The sequence below is a fragment of the Cervus canadensis genome, chromosome 26 (genome assembly GCF_019320065.1).
Source record: "Cervus canadensis isolate Bull #8, Minnesota chromosome 26, ASM1932006v1, whole genome shotgun sequence".
NCBI lineage: Eukaryota > Metazoa > Chordata > Mammalia > Artiodactyla > Cervidae > Cervus > Cervus canadensis.
The window spans coordinates 50,727,350-50,745,020 of NC_057411.1; the positions used below are offsets into that span (position 1 = coordinate 50,727,350).

A 17,671-nucleotide genomic window follows, 5' to 3' on the forward strand; every position below is an offset into this window, starting at 1 on the left:
CCCCACCTGGCTCCCCTCGCACCCCTGAGGACTCGAAACGTCCGTGTCCTCTCACATAGCCTGAGTCTTCCCAGCCCGGGATGTTCTCCCCACTCCAACCCCGCACCCAGGGCCGGGCATGGAGAATCCCCTGAACACATTCCCCCCTCCTCCAAGCTCCGTGGCTGGAGACCACGGCTCCAGCAGCTCCAGCAAGACCAGCCTCTGGACCACAGCGCCCACAAGAGGCAGCCGAGGGCGTCTCAGTGCTGGACACGCTGGCAAGGTGGCCTCTCCCGCTCCAGAGCTTCGCCCTGTGCTCACGTGTTTGCTCTTGTTCAGTCGTCGCCCAACTGCTTGTGACCCCATGACCTGTCCTCCACTATCTCCCGAAGTCTGCTCAGACTCATGTCCATCGAGTCGGAGATGCCTTCCAACCATCTCATCCTCTGTCGTCCCCTTCTCCTCCCACCCTCAATCTTTGCCAGCATCAGGGTCTTTTCCAATGAATTGGCTCTTCACAACAGGTGGCCAAAGTATTGGAGTTTCACTATACTTGCTTACATATATATATTCACTATACTCACTTATATACCCATGACGAATTGATGCTTTTGAACTGCGGTGTTGGAGAAGACTCTTGAGAGTCCCTTGGATGGCAAGGAGCTCCAACCAGTCTTTCCTAAAGGAGATCAGTCTTGGGTGTTCATTGGAAGGACTGATGTTGAAGCTGAAGCTCCAGTACTTTGGCCACCTGATGCAAAGAGCCAGCTCATTGGAAAAGATACTGATGCTGGGAAAGACTGAAGGTGGGAGGAGAAGGGGATGACAGAGGATAACATGGTTGGATGGCATCACTGACTCGATCGACATGAGTTTGACTAAACTCCAGGAGTTGGTGAAGGACAGGGAGGCCTGGCGTGCTGCGGTCCATGGGGTCGCAACGAGTCGGACACAACTTAGGGAATGAACTGAACTGAACTGAACACTCACTTATAAAAATGATTTACAATGCTCGCTGCTCCCCAAGGGGCTGACGGGATGGGCTGGACCCCAAGAGCCGGGGAGGAGGAGAGGCGGAGCAGTGGGCAGAGGCCTGGGCTCCAGCCTTGGACTCTGCCGTCCACCACCCGTGGAGTCCCTCAGCAGTCAAGGACCCTGATCCTTGTGGCTGCAGCCAGCTCACGCGGGAGTGGAAACACCTTGGAAGTGTCCTTGACAGGACCTGCCAACGTGAGGGACGGGGACTTCCCCTGGCCCCCGTGCCAGAAACTTCCATTCACCCCTAGGCCCTGTGCAAATGCCCCCCAGCGCTCCCCAAAGCCTTCCCGGCCCTGGCAGGGCATCCCACACCGGGTCCGCCACTCTCCCTGCGGCTGAGCCTGTCCTGGGCGAAGGGTGCCCCAAATCTCTGCACCACCCCCATCTGTGTGCCCTGCCCCTGCCCAGGAGCCCTAAACACACCGCCGTGACCACCCCAGAGACAGAGACCTCAGGCTCCTGTTCAAAGTATCTGATCAGGCTGCCGTCCACGTGGAGGCCACAGAGAGAACACGCCCACCCATGGGGACCCGGAGCCACACGGAGCCCCCGGCCCCGACCCCTCCCTGACACCCACAGGGCGCTGACCGCCCCCACACACTCCTCAGGGCCCTCTCCTGACAGCCGGTCACCTGTGTCTCAGTGTGGGTGAAGGGGCCGGGGTCCGGTCACTGCTCTCCGGAGTGGTCTGGGGGCATGACTCTAGGGCCCAGGGGCCAGGCTGGGGCCTGCCCTGTACAGGATATGTTAATTCCTTCATCCAGAACCTTCCAGAGCCTGCTGGTGACTCTAACCCCTGCTCCAACTCGGGGCCCACAGACTCACTGAGATCTGAATTCTGGCACCATCAGAGTTGGGGTCACCTGGTCATGGGCTGGATGGTGGCCCCAAAGGACAGGCTCCCATCCTGGAGGCTGCGACTGCATCCTTATCTGGAAAAGGGTCTCTGCAGGTATGCCCAAGTGAAGGCGCTCAGGCCCTCCCGAGCATCGAGGGGCCTTGACTCCAATGACCCATGTCCCACGTGAAGGGGGACCTCGTGAAGCCAGAGCAGACAGGAGGGGTGTGGCCACAAACCTGGAACACTTGGGGCCCCCGGGGACTGGACTCGGGACCCCCAGGGACTGGACTTGGGACCCCCAGGGACCACAACAGGCAAGGAGGACCCTCCCCAGGAGCCACCAGGAGGGCGCAGCCCCGGCCCGTCCTTGACTTTGGACAGAACGGTGAAGGGGCAGACTGCGCTGTTCTCAGGCCCGGGATGCGGTCATTCGCTACGTGGCCCTGGCCCTGAACTAGCCACCCTCCTCCCCGGAGGCCCGCATCCTGAGCGGCCTGCTGCTCTGACCACACGCGGGGCTGCACGGTCCTGCTCACCCCGCCTGCATCACCCGGGTCTGGGGACAGTCTACGAACCGGCAGAGCCGCAGCACCTGCCGGGGGGCAGAGGGTCGTGTCCCTGGAGGAGAACGGAACGGAGCCCCGTGGGACCCACCGGGTGGCAGAGTGTCGGAAAAGGCTGGTCCAGCCCCCCGCCACACCCACCGTGTTCTCTGGCCACCACTCGCCGGCCGGCTTTGGCCAGGGGCCTCCAGACAGTCTGGAGGTGAGGGGAGGACCCCCAAGAGGGACTTTCTGTGGGAGGGAGAACATCCGCCCTGGAGCCCTTGGGTCCAGGCAGACCCGCCGGGCCCGCCCAGGGCCTAAGGCCCAAACTCAGGCCTTGCACAGAAGCCCCAGGGCGGCCGGCCACAGTTCACGCTGTTGGCCTGCCCGCCCGGGACAGGACTCAGCAGCTTGAGTTACAGCTTCCACCCTCCCAGGAAGCCCTGCGACTTCTGATGCCTGGAATCGTCGACGGTTGGAGAAGGAGCCCACCCACACCAAGAGCTGGAATTTTAAACTCTGAGGCCTCTGGGGGAAAAACATCCAGTGGACTCTATTACATTACGTCCGGGCAAATAAAACAGTCTCCAAGGAACCGGTCCTCCTGGCCGCCCCCACTCGAGGGCACACACCATCTCCAGCCACGGCCTGCACCCCAGGCCTCAGGCAGCCACAGGCCACTCTGCCTGAATCTTGGCCCCGGGAGTCCCAGCGGTCCAGCCACGATGCTGGTCGCTCTCCTGCCGGGGCCCCCAGCAGCTCCAGGGCCCCATGTGAAGGACATCTAGGGAGAGAAGGGTTGCCACACACACCAAGCGTGCTGCAGCCTGCTGTCCCCCACCGTCCATGCAAGGGAGGGGGTGGGAGCCAGGCTGGGCCCCCCACCGGCCCGCTGCCGGCGCCTCTAAGGTCCGGCGGAGAGGACTCTGGACGGTGTCCCGGGCAGGCCTTCCCCGCCAGACACGGAGGGGCCAACAGCTGCACTCACCTCCTCCTCCTGCTCGAAACATCCCAGGCAGGAAAACGCACAGACCAAGCCTCACGCAAGGCCTTCCGACTCCGGCTGCGGCCCCCCTGCCAGCCCTGGGCTTAGCTCCCCCAGCCCGCCTGCACCTCCGCTGAGTCACCCCTCCCTGCCTCTCTCTGCATCTCAGAGCTTCTAAGCTCCCTGGAGCCCAGGACGAGCCATCAGCACGAAATCCAGGGGCTGCAGTCCCTGTCTCAGCAGCAGCTCCAACCTGCCTGCCAAGGTCCCCGGCAGTTTACATCTCGTCCCGTCAAAGGCAGGGCCCGCCGGAACCGTCCTGCCTCGCACACCCCCCACCCTGAGGAACAAGGGCCACGGGCCCAGCGTCCAGCATGACCACATCCTCAAGTGTGTTCCCGGCGCCCAGAGAAATCTGGGCGCAACTGAGTTCCGGAGCGTGGGGTGGGGGGCACACCCTCCCACCAGCCACATTGACTGTGTGCCGGGCCCTGTGGGCGCCCCTGGCCAGCTCTGTCCTCTCCAGGGGCTGTGGGTTGGGGAGTGATCTGTGTTCCTCTAAGAGGGTGGGGGGGAGGAGAGAGGTCATCCCCAGCTCAGAGCCCTGATCGCCCTCCACGAGGGAGGGACCCGTGACCCCCCAACCCCGGCTGGGGTCGCAGGCTGACCAGATCTGGGATGCACAGCCCCCATCCAGGCCGCACCCTCCAGCCCAGCCCAGTGACCGTGGTTGTCGAGGCGGCCCAGCTGGCGGCACTCGGAGGAGAGGGACTCGTTCCCCCACCCTCAACAGCAAGTGCAGGTCCACAGCGGCCTCCTTCACTGGGAGAACAGCGGGCTGGGGGCGCTGGAACACACACACCCCCACCCTGCACCCCAAACTCTCCAACCGAGGGCCTGTGTGCTCGCCCTCCCGAGCCCCTCCTGGCGGGAGGCTAGCTCCCTGCAGCGCTCACCCGGCCTCGGATGCCACCTCGGCCCTGGGGGCCCCCCGCCCTCACTGCTGGGGCCTTGCATTCAGCCCTCATCTCCAACATCGGCCAGGGTGATGGCTCAGGGCCCAGGGAGCCGAAGTGTCCGCTCAGCATATCCTCAGTGGACACGTCTATTCTCTTTTCTTCCCAGCTGAGCAGCTCTGATGCCCTGTGACCGGGCCCTGAACCTCCCCCAGGCAGCCCTGCACCAACTTCATGCGGGAGGGTCCCCGCTCGCAGCCCCCAAGCCCCTGCCTCCGGCCGGAAGCACAGAATCCGGGCTGGGGGCTAACCGCCGGCCCTTTGAGACCTCAGGCTGCTGCAGGCCCCAGAGAGGCCACTGCAAGTGGGAGGCCCGGCTCTGGGCCACGGCCCGGCCAGCAAGCCCATGGCCCACATACTTACAGAATCCACACCTGGTCCCGCCTTCAAAGATGAACCCGTTGGGCACGGCCCCGTAGCGCCGGAGGTCCGACAGCTTCCACTGCCCCGCCACGGCCGGGGGGACGTCCCTGGCCACCACGAGGATGTCGTTGCAGAGGTGCAGGGTGGCGGGGCCACTCTCCAGCTTGGTGCCCGGAGCCACGATCACGGGGAACCTGTGCACTGGGGCAGGGTGGGGGCAACAGGGTGTTGCTGGGAGCGGATGGCGGCCAGGAGGCGGCAGCCCGGGTGTCAGCTCCCGAGGGCAGGGCCACCCGGTGCCACGGCCCCGCCCTGTCCTGTCCTCAGAGGCCCGCCCTGAGCGCCCCCCCACCTCCCACCCTAACGAGGCTGGACCGACCCCAGCGAGCTCCGGGAGAAGCACGCGGGCCACGGCTGGCAAGTCCGAAGCCTCGGGCGCGTCCTCTGAGAAACCCCGCCCAGCGCAGCTGCTGTGGTCCCATTCCAAAGATGGGAACCCTGAGGCCTAGGAGGCCCAGCCTCCAGCCCCTCCTGGAGACTCCCAGCCTGGCCGCAGGGACACACAGGAAGCCCCAGGCCCTCCCCGCTCCAGTGAGAGGGTCTCCCTGGTGCTGAGCATGGCAACGAGCTCCCTGAGACCTCCTTGCTGCCTTGGGCTCAGCCCTTTGCCCCTGAAGCCCCTCAGGAGGGCGGTGGTAAGCTCTTCTCTCTTCACAAGGGCCCCCCAACAACCTCGGAAGGACCTTGGAAGAGGGGTGCATCCCAGAGCAGCCAGGCCCAGGAGTGGATGGCAGCCTCCCGGCCTGTGCCCACCAGCCCCATGTCCACCCCGAAGCCGAGGGGCCAGCCCCAGCCCTGCCTCCTCCTCCCTCCTAAGCCCACCCAAGCCCCCGCGGTAGGCAGGGGCCCCTGGGCGAGGATCCTCAGCCTGGCCCCAGGGGACTGGGGGTCAGCGACCCATGACCACGTCCTGGTGATGTCTGTTAAGATGCCGGGCCAGGGCACCGGCTGCCTCTGCAGCAGGGCCCCTCCCGCCCTGCCCCGCCCCGCCCCACCCTAGCAGAAGAGGAGTCACGCCCTAAGCCAGGCTGAACCGGCTGAACCCCAACGGGAGAACTTTCTGGAAGAGGCTCCTCCCTCCTGCCCCCGCGCCCCCCCACTGGGCCCTCCACACGTCCCCCGCTCTAGAGGCCTGGTCTGGGGGCTCCCGGAGGAGGGGGGAGCCGCTGCCCCCTAGCTGGGCTGGGCTGAGGTGAGTGAGACCCCTTACTCAGGGTGCAAAGCAGGGGCCAAGATCAGTGATATTTTAATGATGACTTAAACAACAAAAATCAGCGCAAAAAGTCCACGGAGAGTGAAACAGCTTAAATAAAGCCCAGGCCGGCTGTGGCATCGGGGCAGGTGTGGACGGGAAGGTTTAAAGACGGCTCACAGACCAGCTTCGCTTTAGATTTTGACATGTCTGTTCATCGTGGGCTTCGAGGTTTCATTTTTAACTCTTTAAATATTGTGTTAAAACATCATGGCTTTTGAGATAAATCAGGGCTTTGGGATTAAAACGTACACACCGCTACATATACGTTAGGTAAGCGACAAGGTCCTACTGTACCAGCACGGGGAGCTATACTCACTGTCCTGCGATAACCTGTAATGCACAAGAATCTGAAAGAGATCACATACGCGCGTGCCCACCACACACACGTACAACTGAGCCAGCCCGCCGTCTGCCTGAAGCTGACGCAACACGTGAGCTAGCTGCACTTCGATGAAAGATGCCGACCGTGTGTTCTGATGACTCAGCTGGGGGCCGGCCCGCCTCTGCTTGACCAGCTGGGTGGGCGCTGGGTCTTCCCCTTCTCCCGAGAGCACCCCGTCCTGCACCCTGCGCCCCCCCCTTGTGGGGCTCAGGGGTCTGGCTCCTCCTCCCCGGGGCTCCGGGCTTGGGCGACCACCCGCTCGGGCTAAAGGCCCCAGTTCATGTGAATGTGGTCAAGTTCGGGAGCTCAAGAGGCATCTTGATGGGCATGACCCCACCATCGCCCCAGTCACGGCCGACCAGAGGGCACTCAGCAGGCACGGGGAGTCCTGTCCCGGCCCCTGCAGCCCACCGGTGAGACCCACAGGGACCCCTGAGGGCAGGCAGAGGCCGTCCCCGCGGGCCCCAGATGCACTCACCCTCGCCCAGCGCGTAGCGGATCCGGGCGTCCCAGGCGCACATAGCCTCACGGCTGTCGAAGCCCAGCATGACGGCCTGTGACAGGCAGACGATGGCCAGCGTGTGGGCCAGGCCCTCATAGGGCAGGCCGGGCTCCAGCCCGCAGATGTCCTCCAGCGTCAGGCTGCTACGCTCCCGAAGCCCCTTGGCGCGCTCTGACTTGTCTTTGTAGGCCAGCATCAGCAGGCAGTCTGCAGGGGGCGCGAGGGTGGGGGGTGGTCAGTGCTGCCAGGCCCCCAAGTGCCCGGCACCCCCACATATACACGCCCGAGACCCGGGCTCCAGGCACGGCCGGCCCCCAGCAAGCCCCGGGCACCCTGAGCGTCCAGCCCCTCATGTGCAAAAGGTACCCCCACCCCACACGGCCACGGGCCACACGGGCAGCTCAGGACACTCCCTGGTGGGGACCCGCCCACCTTGCCTGGGGCCCCCAGCCAGGGCCTGCACCCTGTCCCCGGCCCTGGGGGGACACCGTTCCAAACGCAAACATGCTGCCGAGCCACCTGCGTGGCCCTGGTGAGCGTCCCTGGGTCAGCTGCGCCCCTGCATCCCTCCTGAATGCAGGCGCGCCCCGCCAGGCCACCACCCAGTTTCTGCTGAGGGTGGGGGGGTCCCGGGAATGATGCGAACGCCGAGACCCTAGAGTGCAAGGCGGCCCCGAGCTTGGTGAACAGGCTCCCTCGTCGGGGCAGGAGAGTGTCGAGGGCAGGCACTGAAGGACCCCTCGGGATGGAGCACTTCCCCGCCCCCGCCCAGCACTGGAAAGTCACCCTGCAGGCCCAAGGGACATCCAGACCCCGGAGCTTGACTCCACACTCAGCTCGGCCAGCAGACGGACAGCAAGGGTGGCGCCTCCTGCCTGCCCGCTGTCAACCCCGGCCCTGCGAAGACAGGGGGCGGACGGCGTGTCCTGGAAGCACACACACCGCTGTGGTCAGAGGGGAACACAGCCACAGGCAGGCTGGACACCAACCTGCAGGACGGGCTGGCTCCAACAAACTATTTACAGATCTCCAAGGCCTCTGATGGGGGCTTCGCTTCCTATTTGACCCTGTTCCTAGTGTTTGAAATGCTTATGTCAGAAAAAAAAAGCAAGACTGTTTTCACTCTCAGGGGAATACACAGAAACCCCAGAACCTACGGAAACCCAGCTGCTGCCCGAGGGTTCTGCTTGTTCTCTCTGGAGCACAATGCCCTTGGGAACGCGTGGCCCGGCCCAGAGAGAAATTAGTCACTCCAGAGGCATAAAGGGCATGTGTTGTTATGGAAATGTCCCCCAAGTGTCACCAGAGGCTCAAGAGGAGAAAGCCTGGGGAGGCCGTGAGCACAGAGAGACTCCCATCAAAGAAGCATGTGGACAAAGGGAGGTCACCTGGCGGCCACGGATGGGAACCCGGCGGGCAAGCACCCAGGGCGGCCACGGACTGGAGCCCAGCATTCGGACACCGGGGCGGCTGTGGACGGGAGCCCAGCATTCGGACACTGGGGCAGCCGTGGACGGGAGCCGGGCGTGCGGACACCAGGGCAGCCACGGACGGGAGCCCGGCGTGCGCACTGCCCCACCACCCACACCAGGGTGCTCCCCAGACACGCCAAGCACTTCCTGCTGCTCCTCGCCCCTGGCAAGGCCGGCCTCTCCCAATGGTGTCGCCGTGCGGCTGGCTGTCCCATCTCCCGTCTCCCCGCTCCCACCCTGGAAGGCGAGCTCGCGAAGGCGGTCCTCTTCTGCTCTGACAGTCCCGTCACCCAGCACAGACGAGCGTGAGGCCCTTCAATCCCAGGGAAGACTGTTTGCTGCAGTCGTGGCCTGACCAGCAAAGGCAGGGCAAGATGGTCACCTCCTTTGTTTTAGGAGTTATGCTCCCAATGATGTAGCCAAGAGCAGGGTCCGTAAACTTTCCTGTGAGGAGTCAGACAGTAACTACATTCCAGTGCGTGGGCAACGCAGTCTCTGTCACAGTTCTTTCTGATCGTTATTTATTTATTTGGCTGTGCCGGGTCTTAGCTGCAGCCCTGGGGGTTTTCAGTCTTCGAAATGGCAGACAGGATCTGCAGGATCTTTCATTGCGGCCTACAGGAGCTAGTTCCCTGATCAGGGATCGAACCGGCACCCCCCAGATTGGGAGCGTGGAGTCTTAGCCACTTGACCACCCGGGAGGTCCCTGGCACAGCTCCTTAACTGCGAAAGCAGCCAGACCACACTCACGGTTATGGCTGTGTTCCAAAAAAACTTCATCACAGAAGCAAGAGATGGGCCAGATTTGGCTCAGGCCCCAGTTTGCCGATTCGTGGTCTAGGGTCCAGCTTGCTACAAGGGCCCCTGGGTTGCCCCACGGCTCCCTGATGCCCCCTGCTGTCACGGAGGGAAGACGCCTGCCCTTGCAAGGCTGGTCTGGGGACCTGTGTGCCAGAGCCAACATCTGTCCCCAAGACCCTTTCCCCCAGCCTGTCCAGTCTTCCTGGATCCTGGCTCTGTCTGAAATCAGCTCACAGCCCACTCCTCACAGAGATTTGAGAATCGACTCGTGCCCTCGCCTGTCTGCGGTGGGGTAAATGGGGACCCCCTCAAAAAGACGTGTCCACATCCTGACCCCCAGAACCTGCAGACACGCCCTCGCTTAGAGAAAAGGTCTGTGCAGATGTGGCCAGGTTAAGGATCTCGAGGGATTGTCCAAGGGGGCCCCAAATCTAAAGCTGAGTGTCCTCATAAGAGAAGGGAGGGGATACAGTGACACGGAGAGGAGAGGCCATGAGAAGACACGTCACGGAGCCACGTGCTCGTGAGCCCAGGAGCCCGAGCAGGCGTGGAGCGCGCCCCAGTGCCTTCGCAGGAGCACGTGGCCCTGCCCACACCTTTACTGTGGACTTCCAGGCTCCAGGACGGGGAGAGAGCACATCTCTCTCATTTCCAGCCCCTCGGTTTACAACACTTCGTTACCGCAGCCCCACGAAGCTGAGACACCAGGCGGGTCACTGGTCTCATTTTTAAGTATGAACATAAACGGCGGCAGACGGGGACACGCTGTGTGCCTAGCCCCCACCTTCTGCCCGGTGGAAGCCGCCTGCAGTCACAGCCTGGTGACGGTGACGGCCGGAGGAGTCACCCCGGACCCCACCATGGTCTCCCACGAGCTGGGGCAGGATGCGGCCCAGGGGAGGGGCAGCAAGTGTGGGGCCAGGAGGGGACCTGGGACGGGCAGCTGCTCCGCCCCCTCCCCTCCCATCACTTTGGCCATAAAGGGATCCTATTTTTAAAACCCATCCTATAGAGAATGCTGCTTGGTGAAAAAGCTGTTGAAGGAACAGGCGCCAAGGAAACAGAAATTCTCAGGTCTGGGACCTGAGGCCACACGGGTCTCAGAGCTGCTCTGCACCCGGGTGAGCGCGCCCGAGCCTCCAGGGGGCAGCGGCCCGCCGGCCCTGGACACAGCACGCGGAGGCCGCGGGGCCGCACCAGCTGCCCAGCCCGGCCGGGGCCCCCCGCCACGAGCACCCAGGGCCGCACCCCCACACGAGGCCAGCGAGCGAGGCTGGCCCTCGGCGAGGTCTCCCCGTCACCAGCGAGGGAGCGCCGCCGGCCTTCCCGCCCTGCACCCGGGGCGCCCCCTTGTCTCCACGCCAGGCCTCATGGGTCCGAGGACCCCGCCCACAGCAGCCGGCCACAGCCAGGCGGCCACCGGGCCTGGAGCCACTTGCACCCTAGGGGGCGGGAGCTGAAGGTGCCCGCGGGGCCTGGAGGGTGGGCTGGAAGGGGCAGCTGGGGCAGGGGGTGGAGCGGACCGGGGTGGTCGTGCTGAAGGGAGGCAGAGAGGGGCCGGAAGCAAAGTGGGAAGATGAAACGAGGTGGTCCACGCACACACACACGCACAGCCACACATCCGGTCACGCGTGCCTGCGTGCCCACATGCGTGTGGGGACACGCACACCTGCTCGCTTGCACGCACACGTGCACACACACTCTGCATGGGCACCGCGGTGGGGACCGCCTGACTGGTTCAAGCCCCGCGCCGTGACCAGAGACCCCCTCTCAGTTCACAGAGACTCTACTTTCAAAGGAGAACTCCGCGGAGTCGAGGCACTAACACAGCCTTGGCCAGGCACGCAGAGGCCCTCAGCCACCGGCCAGCCAGCCGGGACCTCGGCCTGGAGCTGGGCACCGTCCCATCACCACAAAACTCGGGGGAGGGTCTGCCTGTGGACCACGCATGCTCACCCTGCCCTCCTACACCCGCCTGCCCTGAGCCTGGCCAGGGGCAGGGGGCAGGTTCCTGGTGCAGAAAAGGCAAGTGCCCAGCGGCCCCGCTTGCCGAAAGGGCTGCTGAAAGACCCCCACTGGGGCCCCTCGGAACCCACCCCACCTCCTTTTCCATCCCCCCACCTGGCGGCCTCCCCTGCAGCACTAAGCCCAGTCCACTCTGCTCATGAGCAGCCCAGGCACCTGGGGACATGGCCTGACTTCTGTGGAGCTGAAACCCAAGAGGGGGGACGGTCTGAATGTGGAAAAGGTGGGCAAAAAAGCAAACCCTGAGGACGTGCTATTCAGGGGCCCGGAGCGGGCACATGACCACAGCAGCTGTTCATGGGACCTCCCAGATGGGACACAGACTCCCAAGGAAGGAGAGACACCAGCCCGGCAGCACGCAGGGAACAGCATTGTGCCAGAGGGAACAGCCAGTGCAGAAGCCCGGAGGCCAGCATGGGGGGTGGGGAAGAGCCATCTGAGACGTAGGTGGGGTCCAGCCAGGTGGGCCTGCTAAGCCAGACTGAGGCCTCATCCCAGCTCATGGGGGCCTGAGAGCTGTCATCAAACAGGGCCCAGGCTGGCTGCCTGTGGAAAATGGACACAGGGAGACAGCAAAGCTCCAGACCCTGCAACTTCCCGGCCAGGGGAGCTGCTGGCCTAGGCTGGGCAGAGGAAAGGGGGCCCAGGCTCTGCAGTAACCGTGGTAACAGTGGGCAGGGCCTTCCCCCTGCCAGAGGCCAGCCAGCTCACGAGACCCCTTGGTGGGCAGAGGCAGGGCCTGAGGGAAAGGAAAGAAGAGGATGATTCTGGATGGGGGGGCAGGGTGGTACGTGGGGAGATGAGGGGGCGGCAAGGCGGGGTGGAGTTTCTGTCACAGACACATGAGCCCAAGAGGCCCAAGGGACACCAGGCAGCCTGCACGCAGGCAGCTGGACACGGGCGCCTGAAGATGTAAAAATAACCACGAGAGTCATGGGCACTCGGAGGCGTTTACGGCCCGGGGCTGAGCGCCTGGGAGGGCAGCCGGGAAGCTGCGGGCCTCCGGGCCTCGTGGGGGCGGGGGCTGGCAGGGAGGAAGGAACCGGCAGGGGAGACGAGGCGGACGCCCACCCACAGGGACACGGCCGGAGCAGCGCTGTGGGGCTCAGTTCTCGCAGGTCACGGTGACCTTGGGCTGTGCCTTCCGCAGAGCTGCTGGGCAACGGCCCCAGGGGCCGCCCGAGGGCTGGGGCTGGGGGCTGCTGACCAGGCCCGCCTGCCGGGGCCCCAGGCCGCCTGACCCTCGGACCTCCTGACACACAGGCCCAGGCCTGCTGCTGATCCAATTCGGGGGGGAGTGTGCCCGCCATGTGTGTGTGTGCAGGGTGCCAGGGGGCTTCACAGGGCGCCAGGGGGCTTCGCGGGCTCAGCGCACAGGCAGCAGCAGGAGCGGTCAGGGCCCCAGGCTCCCTGCAAACCCGCTGCCCGTCCACCCTCTGCAGGGTCCACCTTGCAAGCCCAGTGAGGACTCATTCTTGTCATTCAGTTGGTCAGAGCAGAAGCCAGACCTGACACCAGGTTCTCTGCTCCTAGTTGGAATCAGGGGCTGCAGGAAGCCTGGCCCTCCATGTCGAGGGTCCACGGGGACCAGGTGGCTGGTCACCACCCTCAGCCCGTGCTTGGGGGCCGGCCCAACCCCAGGACTGAGATGGGACACCCATTCCCAGGACACCCATTCCAGGACATAGCGGATCCCAGGCCAGAAGGTGGGACCGGAGCAGGGCCCTCCTGGACGTCACCACCTGGGAGCCCCACCTGTCTTGGAATGTACCCGCCTCAGCAGAGCTGCCACTGCATGGGGTGGGGCGGAGGCTGGTGGGATGGAGGCTCAGGGGGCTTATGGGGCATGTGCCCCTAGGACCCCGTTCCTGGGCATGTCTGCAGGACCCCAGCCCCACCATCACCTGTGAGGCTGAGTCAGGGTCCCTGCCCTCCAGGAACTCAGCACCGGGATGGAGCGTAGACGGCAGGGGGAGCACTGGACCAGCCCTCCCCAGGATCGGGAGCCCGGTGAACTCCCAGCGGGCCGAGGGGCGGAGCACACAGTGGGTGGAGTCAGGAGACCGCACCCACTCACCCAGGGCCAGAGCCCTTGGGTCACCAGGTCTCAGCCCCGCTGCCTACAAGGCCCTGCCAGCTCCAGGACTCAGGGTCCCTCCTGCCGGCTTTTCTGGGCAGAATAACGCGGCCCCGGCAGCACACACAGGAGTCCCTGCAACAGAGCCGTTGGAGCCGGTACCCGGGGAGCCAATGATACCGGGGGGCCGGTACCAGGGAGCTGCCCTGGCTGTTCGCCAGGACAGAGGTGGGGACCCCCGGGGGGCAGTTCTCACTGAAGCTTCTGTAAAGACCGTCCGCTGTTTCCATAGTAGTTCTCCTCCCTCTGATTACCTAAACTTTATCACGAGCGTAAGTGGTCCTGGCTAAGACAAAGCGCAAACAGCAGAGAAAGGACCAAGTGGAGGGGGCCCTCAGTGCCCCCCGCCTGCCCAGAGCCCCCAACACCCTCTCTACTGCTGCCCGCGGGCCCTCCTGGGAGGGAAACGATTTCTAAAAGCAAGAGCCCTGGGGTCTTCACGAAGAGCAGGCAGGGCGGCCCCTCCTCCCCTTGCCAGGCTCCCCTCTCCTGCAGCTGGGATCTGGAGAGTCTCAGCGGTGAGACCCCCACATGCAAAGGCCTGCCCCCCACCCAGGTCCACCCGAGGGAGCCAGTCTTTGGGATAAGGGGGACCAGGCAGCTGCACCCCTCACAGCCAGGCCCCCAGTGAGCCAGAGAGGGGCTGGCTCATCGGCTAAGGGCCAGGGAGGAGGGACGGGGGATGGGGGACAGGGGACGGATCCTCGGACCGGATGGGGGGCCACAGTGGGGGTCCCAAGACTCTGGGGACCAGGACGTGGGGTGCAGGGCTCAGGGCGGACAGCAACCTAGAGGGGACATGTGGACCCTCCCCCAGCCCAGTCCTCTCCCGCCCAGTCCCCGGTCCGGGTCCTGCCTGGAGCACCTGACCCTCTTCTCCGGGGACGTCCCCTCCAGCCCCACCGCCCTAACGCCCTGGAGAGGCGGCTCTTCCCTGCCCTGAGGCCTGTGGCACACTCCCCTCCCATGGAGCTGCACGTGGGAGGACCCAGGAAAGGCTCCATGACCACAAGGCATATAGACTGGAAGTCTGCAGTGGTGAGGAGCCAGTGCCGGAGGGCCCCGGTCCACAGGTGCATCTGCCGGGGCCGGCCAGGGCGCAGCCCTCACCCAGTTCTCTCGGATATGGACACGACACCCACCACCAAGGGCTGCCCGTCACCACCTGCCCCAGCAAGAGGGACAAGGCCTGCCCAGGGCTGCCCTCGGGTGGGCCACCTTCCCCAGAGGCCCGCACAGGCCCTGGCTCATCAGTCTCCCCGCAAGCAGCCCCCGCCCCGGGCCCCAGCCGGCCCCTGCCTCCTCCGTCAACACCGCCTGCACCCAACCTCAGCCACCCGCAGCCTGGCTGGTGCAGGGACCCCACTGCCTCCCGGCCCCTAGCCCCACCAGGCCTCCCTGAGCTCCCCGGGACAAGGGCCCCCCAGCAACAGGCACGGCGCTGGGCCCGCGAGATCCGTCAGCTGTGTGAAGGGGGTGCGAGGCCCCCTTGGTGGGGACGCTGAGGTCCAGGCAGGAGAAGAGTGTGTCCGAAGCCAAACGCAGGCCCTTGCCCCGCAACTGTGCGGCTCCCAGAGCCCACTCGGCCGATGGATGGAGGAGGGGAGCTCCCTGGAAACTGCCAGACACCCCTAGGTGTGCCGGAAGACTGACAGCCTCGCACGTGTGAGACAGCGTGCATGCACACCCCCAGCAGCCCACACAGACCCCCGGGGGCCTGGGCCGGCTCCAGGGCACCTGTCTCCGGGAACAGCTGCAGCCACCCGGCTCAGAGCCTCCAGAACGCTGCCTCTCACTGAGGACCAAGGCTGAAGATGCCCAGCTCCGCGTGCCCGGCAGGCCTCCTCTCGGGGGGCGCACTGGCCCTGGTGGGGAGCTGGGGCTGGGGGGCTCCCAGGACATACCCCCAGAGGAGGCCGCTTTCCCCTTTCTCTTTTCCCACCTGGGCAGTCCGGCCTCAAGGTGGAGGGGCCGCCTGGGGTCAGCCCAGCCCGGACACCCGTCTGGATCTGGGGTCAGTGACACAGATCAGTCCTCACTGGGCCGGGACTTTCTGGGGTGCTCCCTGCGGAGCGATGGGGGAGGGAACCAGAAAGGGCTCCTGCCCTTTCAACCCTCGGGTCTCCACGGCCCCCCCGCAACCCCACCAGGTCCCTCTGAGGTTGGGTCAGCCCTCCTGCCAAGGGGGGGTCGGCCAAGGGGCCTGGGGTCTGAAGCCACGACAGGGCTCCGGGCCGAGTCGGGGCTGCGGGCCGAGTTGGGGCACCGGGAGGGTCCCCGCAGGCCGACGCCGGGGCGCTCTCCGGTTACAGCCCTCGCCCCGGGGCGCCCGCCGCCGGCTATTTCGGGCGAGCTGGCCGCCTCTCCGGGCCTGCCGGGCGTACGCAGGAGGCCGCCGGCGGCCGATCGCGCGCGCGCGCCCCACCGCCCCCGACCCCGCACCGGCGCCCCGAGCCCGCTCACCTGCCACCGGCGACGGCTTGCGCAGCACCAGCCACCTAGTCTTCCACTGCGGGGACAGAGGGAGCGTGAGCCGCCGCCCGCGCCCGCCCCGCCCCGCGCCCGCCGCGCGCCCCGACCTTCTTGCCGTCCCGCAGCTTGACCTGGCCCTCCACCAGCGCCGCCTCGGTCATCTTCTGTCATGGTTCCCGCGCCCCGCCGCGCCTCTCCCCGCCGCCCCGCGGGCCGCCCAGCCCAGGGTCACTTTCAAAATAGCTCCGGGAGCGCCGTGCGCCGGCCGGCGGGGCGGCGGGCGGGGCGGCGCGCGCGGCGGGCGGGGCCGAGGTGCCAGCCCGCCGGTCCTGCCCCACCCGCGCCCCGCCTGGGCGATGCGCCCCCCGCGGCACCTGGGGCCACCTGAGCGCCCTGCCCTCCGGGGCTGCGAGCCTGGCCGAGGCTCGGACCCTGGGGCTCCGACGCTGCTCACCCCAGTAGGGTGGGCGGGGGAGGAGGCCCCGCCTTCCGAAAGCAAAGGAAACGACCACTGGAAGAGGCATCCCGGGCGGCCGCGGGTGGGTCCCGGTTTTTCAAGTGCGCCTTCCTCTGGGCTGGCTTCACCCTCGCGCACCTGTCCCTCCCACCACCCCTGAGCTGTCACCGGACACCACGGACCACAGACTGACCACGTCGGCTCTGGCCAGGCCGTTGCCTCACTCCCCTACCCAGCTCTCCTGCCCGCTCCCTGCTCCCCTCCAACCCCTCAGACCACCCCTTCCCCATAGGCAAGGGGATAGAGGAGGGGGTTTCATTCCTGTCCCCTGGCAGCAGGGATCCCGGTGCAGATTGCTGCCAGGGGGTTAGTGGGGCCACAGTACCCCAGTCTCTGAGTCTGGTCCCTGACCTGCACGCCCGGCCACTGGCTGCTAGGGTTGGGGAGGTCCGTCCCTCCAGGCTGCTCCGTAAAGGCCCCCCAGAGAGCCCCCATTGCAGCGGGGGAGCTCTGAGCCTCGGGTTTCCGTCTTCCCACACACCCTGGGGCTGACCCACAGCCCCAGGTCAGCTGCCCAGGTTCTTTGGGAACCCAGGTGGGTCCACATCTCAGACGTCAGCCCCCATTTCTGAGACGACCTCCGACACTCACGCCTTTAGGAGCATCGACGAGGCCCCGGGGCCAACGGCAGAGATGGGACGGCACCCTGAAAAGCAAAGAGAAGCCGTGCACCCCATCCGGGGTCCCACCCTAAGGAGGCTGAGGTTCTGTCTGGCAGGAGGGAGGAAGGCTCTGCAGTGTCCTGTTACCCTGAAATCCGCATGGGCAGGAACGCGGGTGCGTGTTGTCAACCCATCCAGGTCTTGCCTCTCACGGAGGAAGATCTAACAGTAAGAACCGTGGGCACCTCCAGGACTGACCCCCGTTGGCTGAGCCCCGAGCAAGGCATGGGGGCCGTGGGGGTGGGCAGACCCCTGGGCTGGGGTTTCAGCTCGGCAACCACCATGCTGGGAGCAGAGAGGGCCAAGTCTGTCCTCTCTGGACACCCCCGTCCCCGTTGTCCCTGGGAATCTGAGAAGGCAGGGCCCTGGGGTGGGTGATGAGCTCAGTTCGAATGTCCCGGGAATGCGTGCCCAGGGTGTGATGCGGAGCAGGATCACCCCAGGCCCAGGAGGCGCCTCGCTCTCCCCTCCTCCAGGGGCACCGCCTCTGCAGGGCAGCTGCCCACTCACCCCAGGCCCCCAGCCAGTGGGCCAGGACAGCCGGCAGGGAGCCAGGCGGCGGCGCTGGGGGGCTGTGGCCACCAGCACATCCGCCGCCGCGGGTGCTGGGCACGTG

The 17,671-nt window shown here is 65.7% G+C and overlaps 1 protein-coding gene across 4 annotated transcripts in view; it reads right to left on the reverse strand.

Moving 5' to 3' along the window:
- DOK7 (docking protein 7) overlaps positions 1-16,462 on the reverse strand; it is a 33,173-nt gene extending 16,711 nt beyond the window's left edge. The window contains exons 1-4 of one of the 4 annotated variants that reach the window (XM_043448341.1): positions 16,008-16,302; positions 15,868-15,913; positions 6,946-7,176; positions 4,771-4,971 (exon numbers count right to left, since the gene is read on the reverse strand). In XM_043448341.1, coding sequence (XP_043304276.1) covers positions 4,771-4,971; positions 6,946-7,176; positions 15,868-15,913; positions 16,008-16,037 — 508 coding nt within the window. In that variant the 5' untranslated portion in view covers positions 16,038-16,302. Of the gene's footprint in view, positions 1-4,770; positions 4,972-6,945; positions 7,177-15,867; positions 15,914-15,983; positions 16,303-16,330 lie in introns of those variants that run through there. The other 3 variants (XM_043448343.1, XM_043448340.1, XM_043448342.1) reach the window with 3 other exon arrangements.
- Between the last annotated feature and the right edge of the window lie 1,209 nt (positions 16,463-17,671).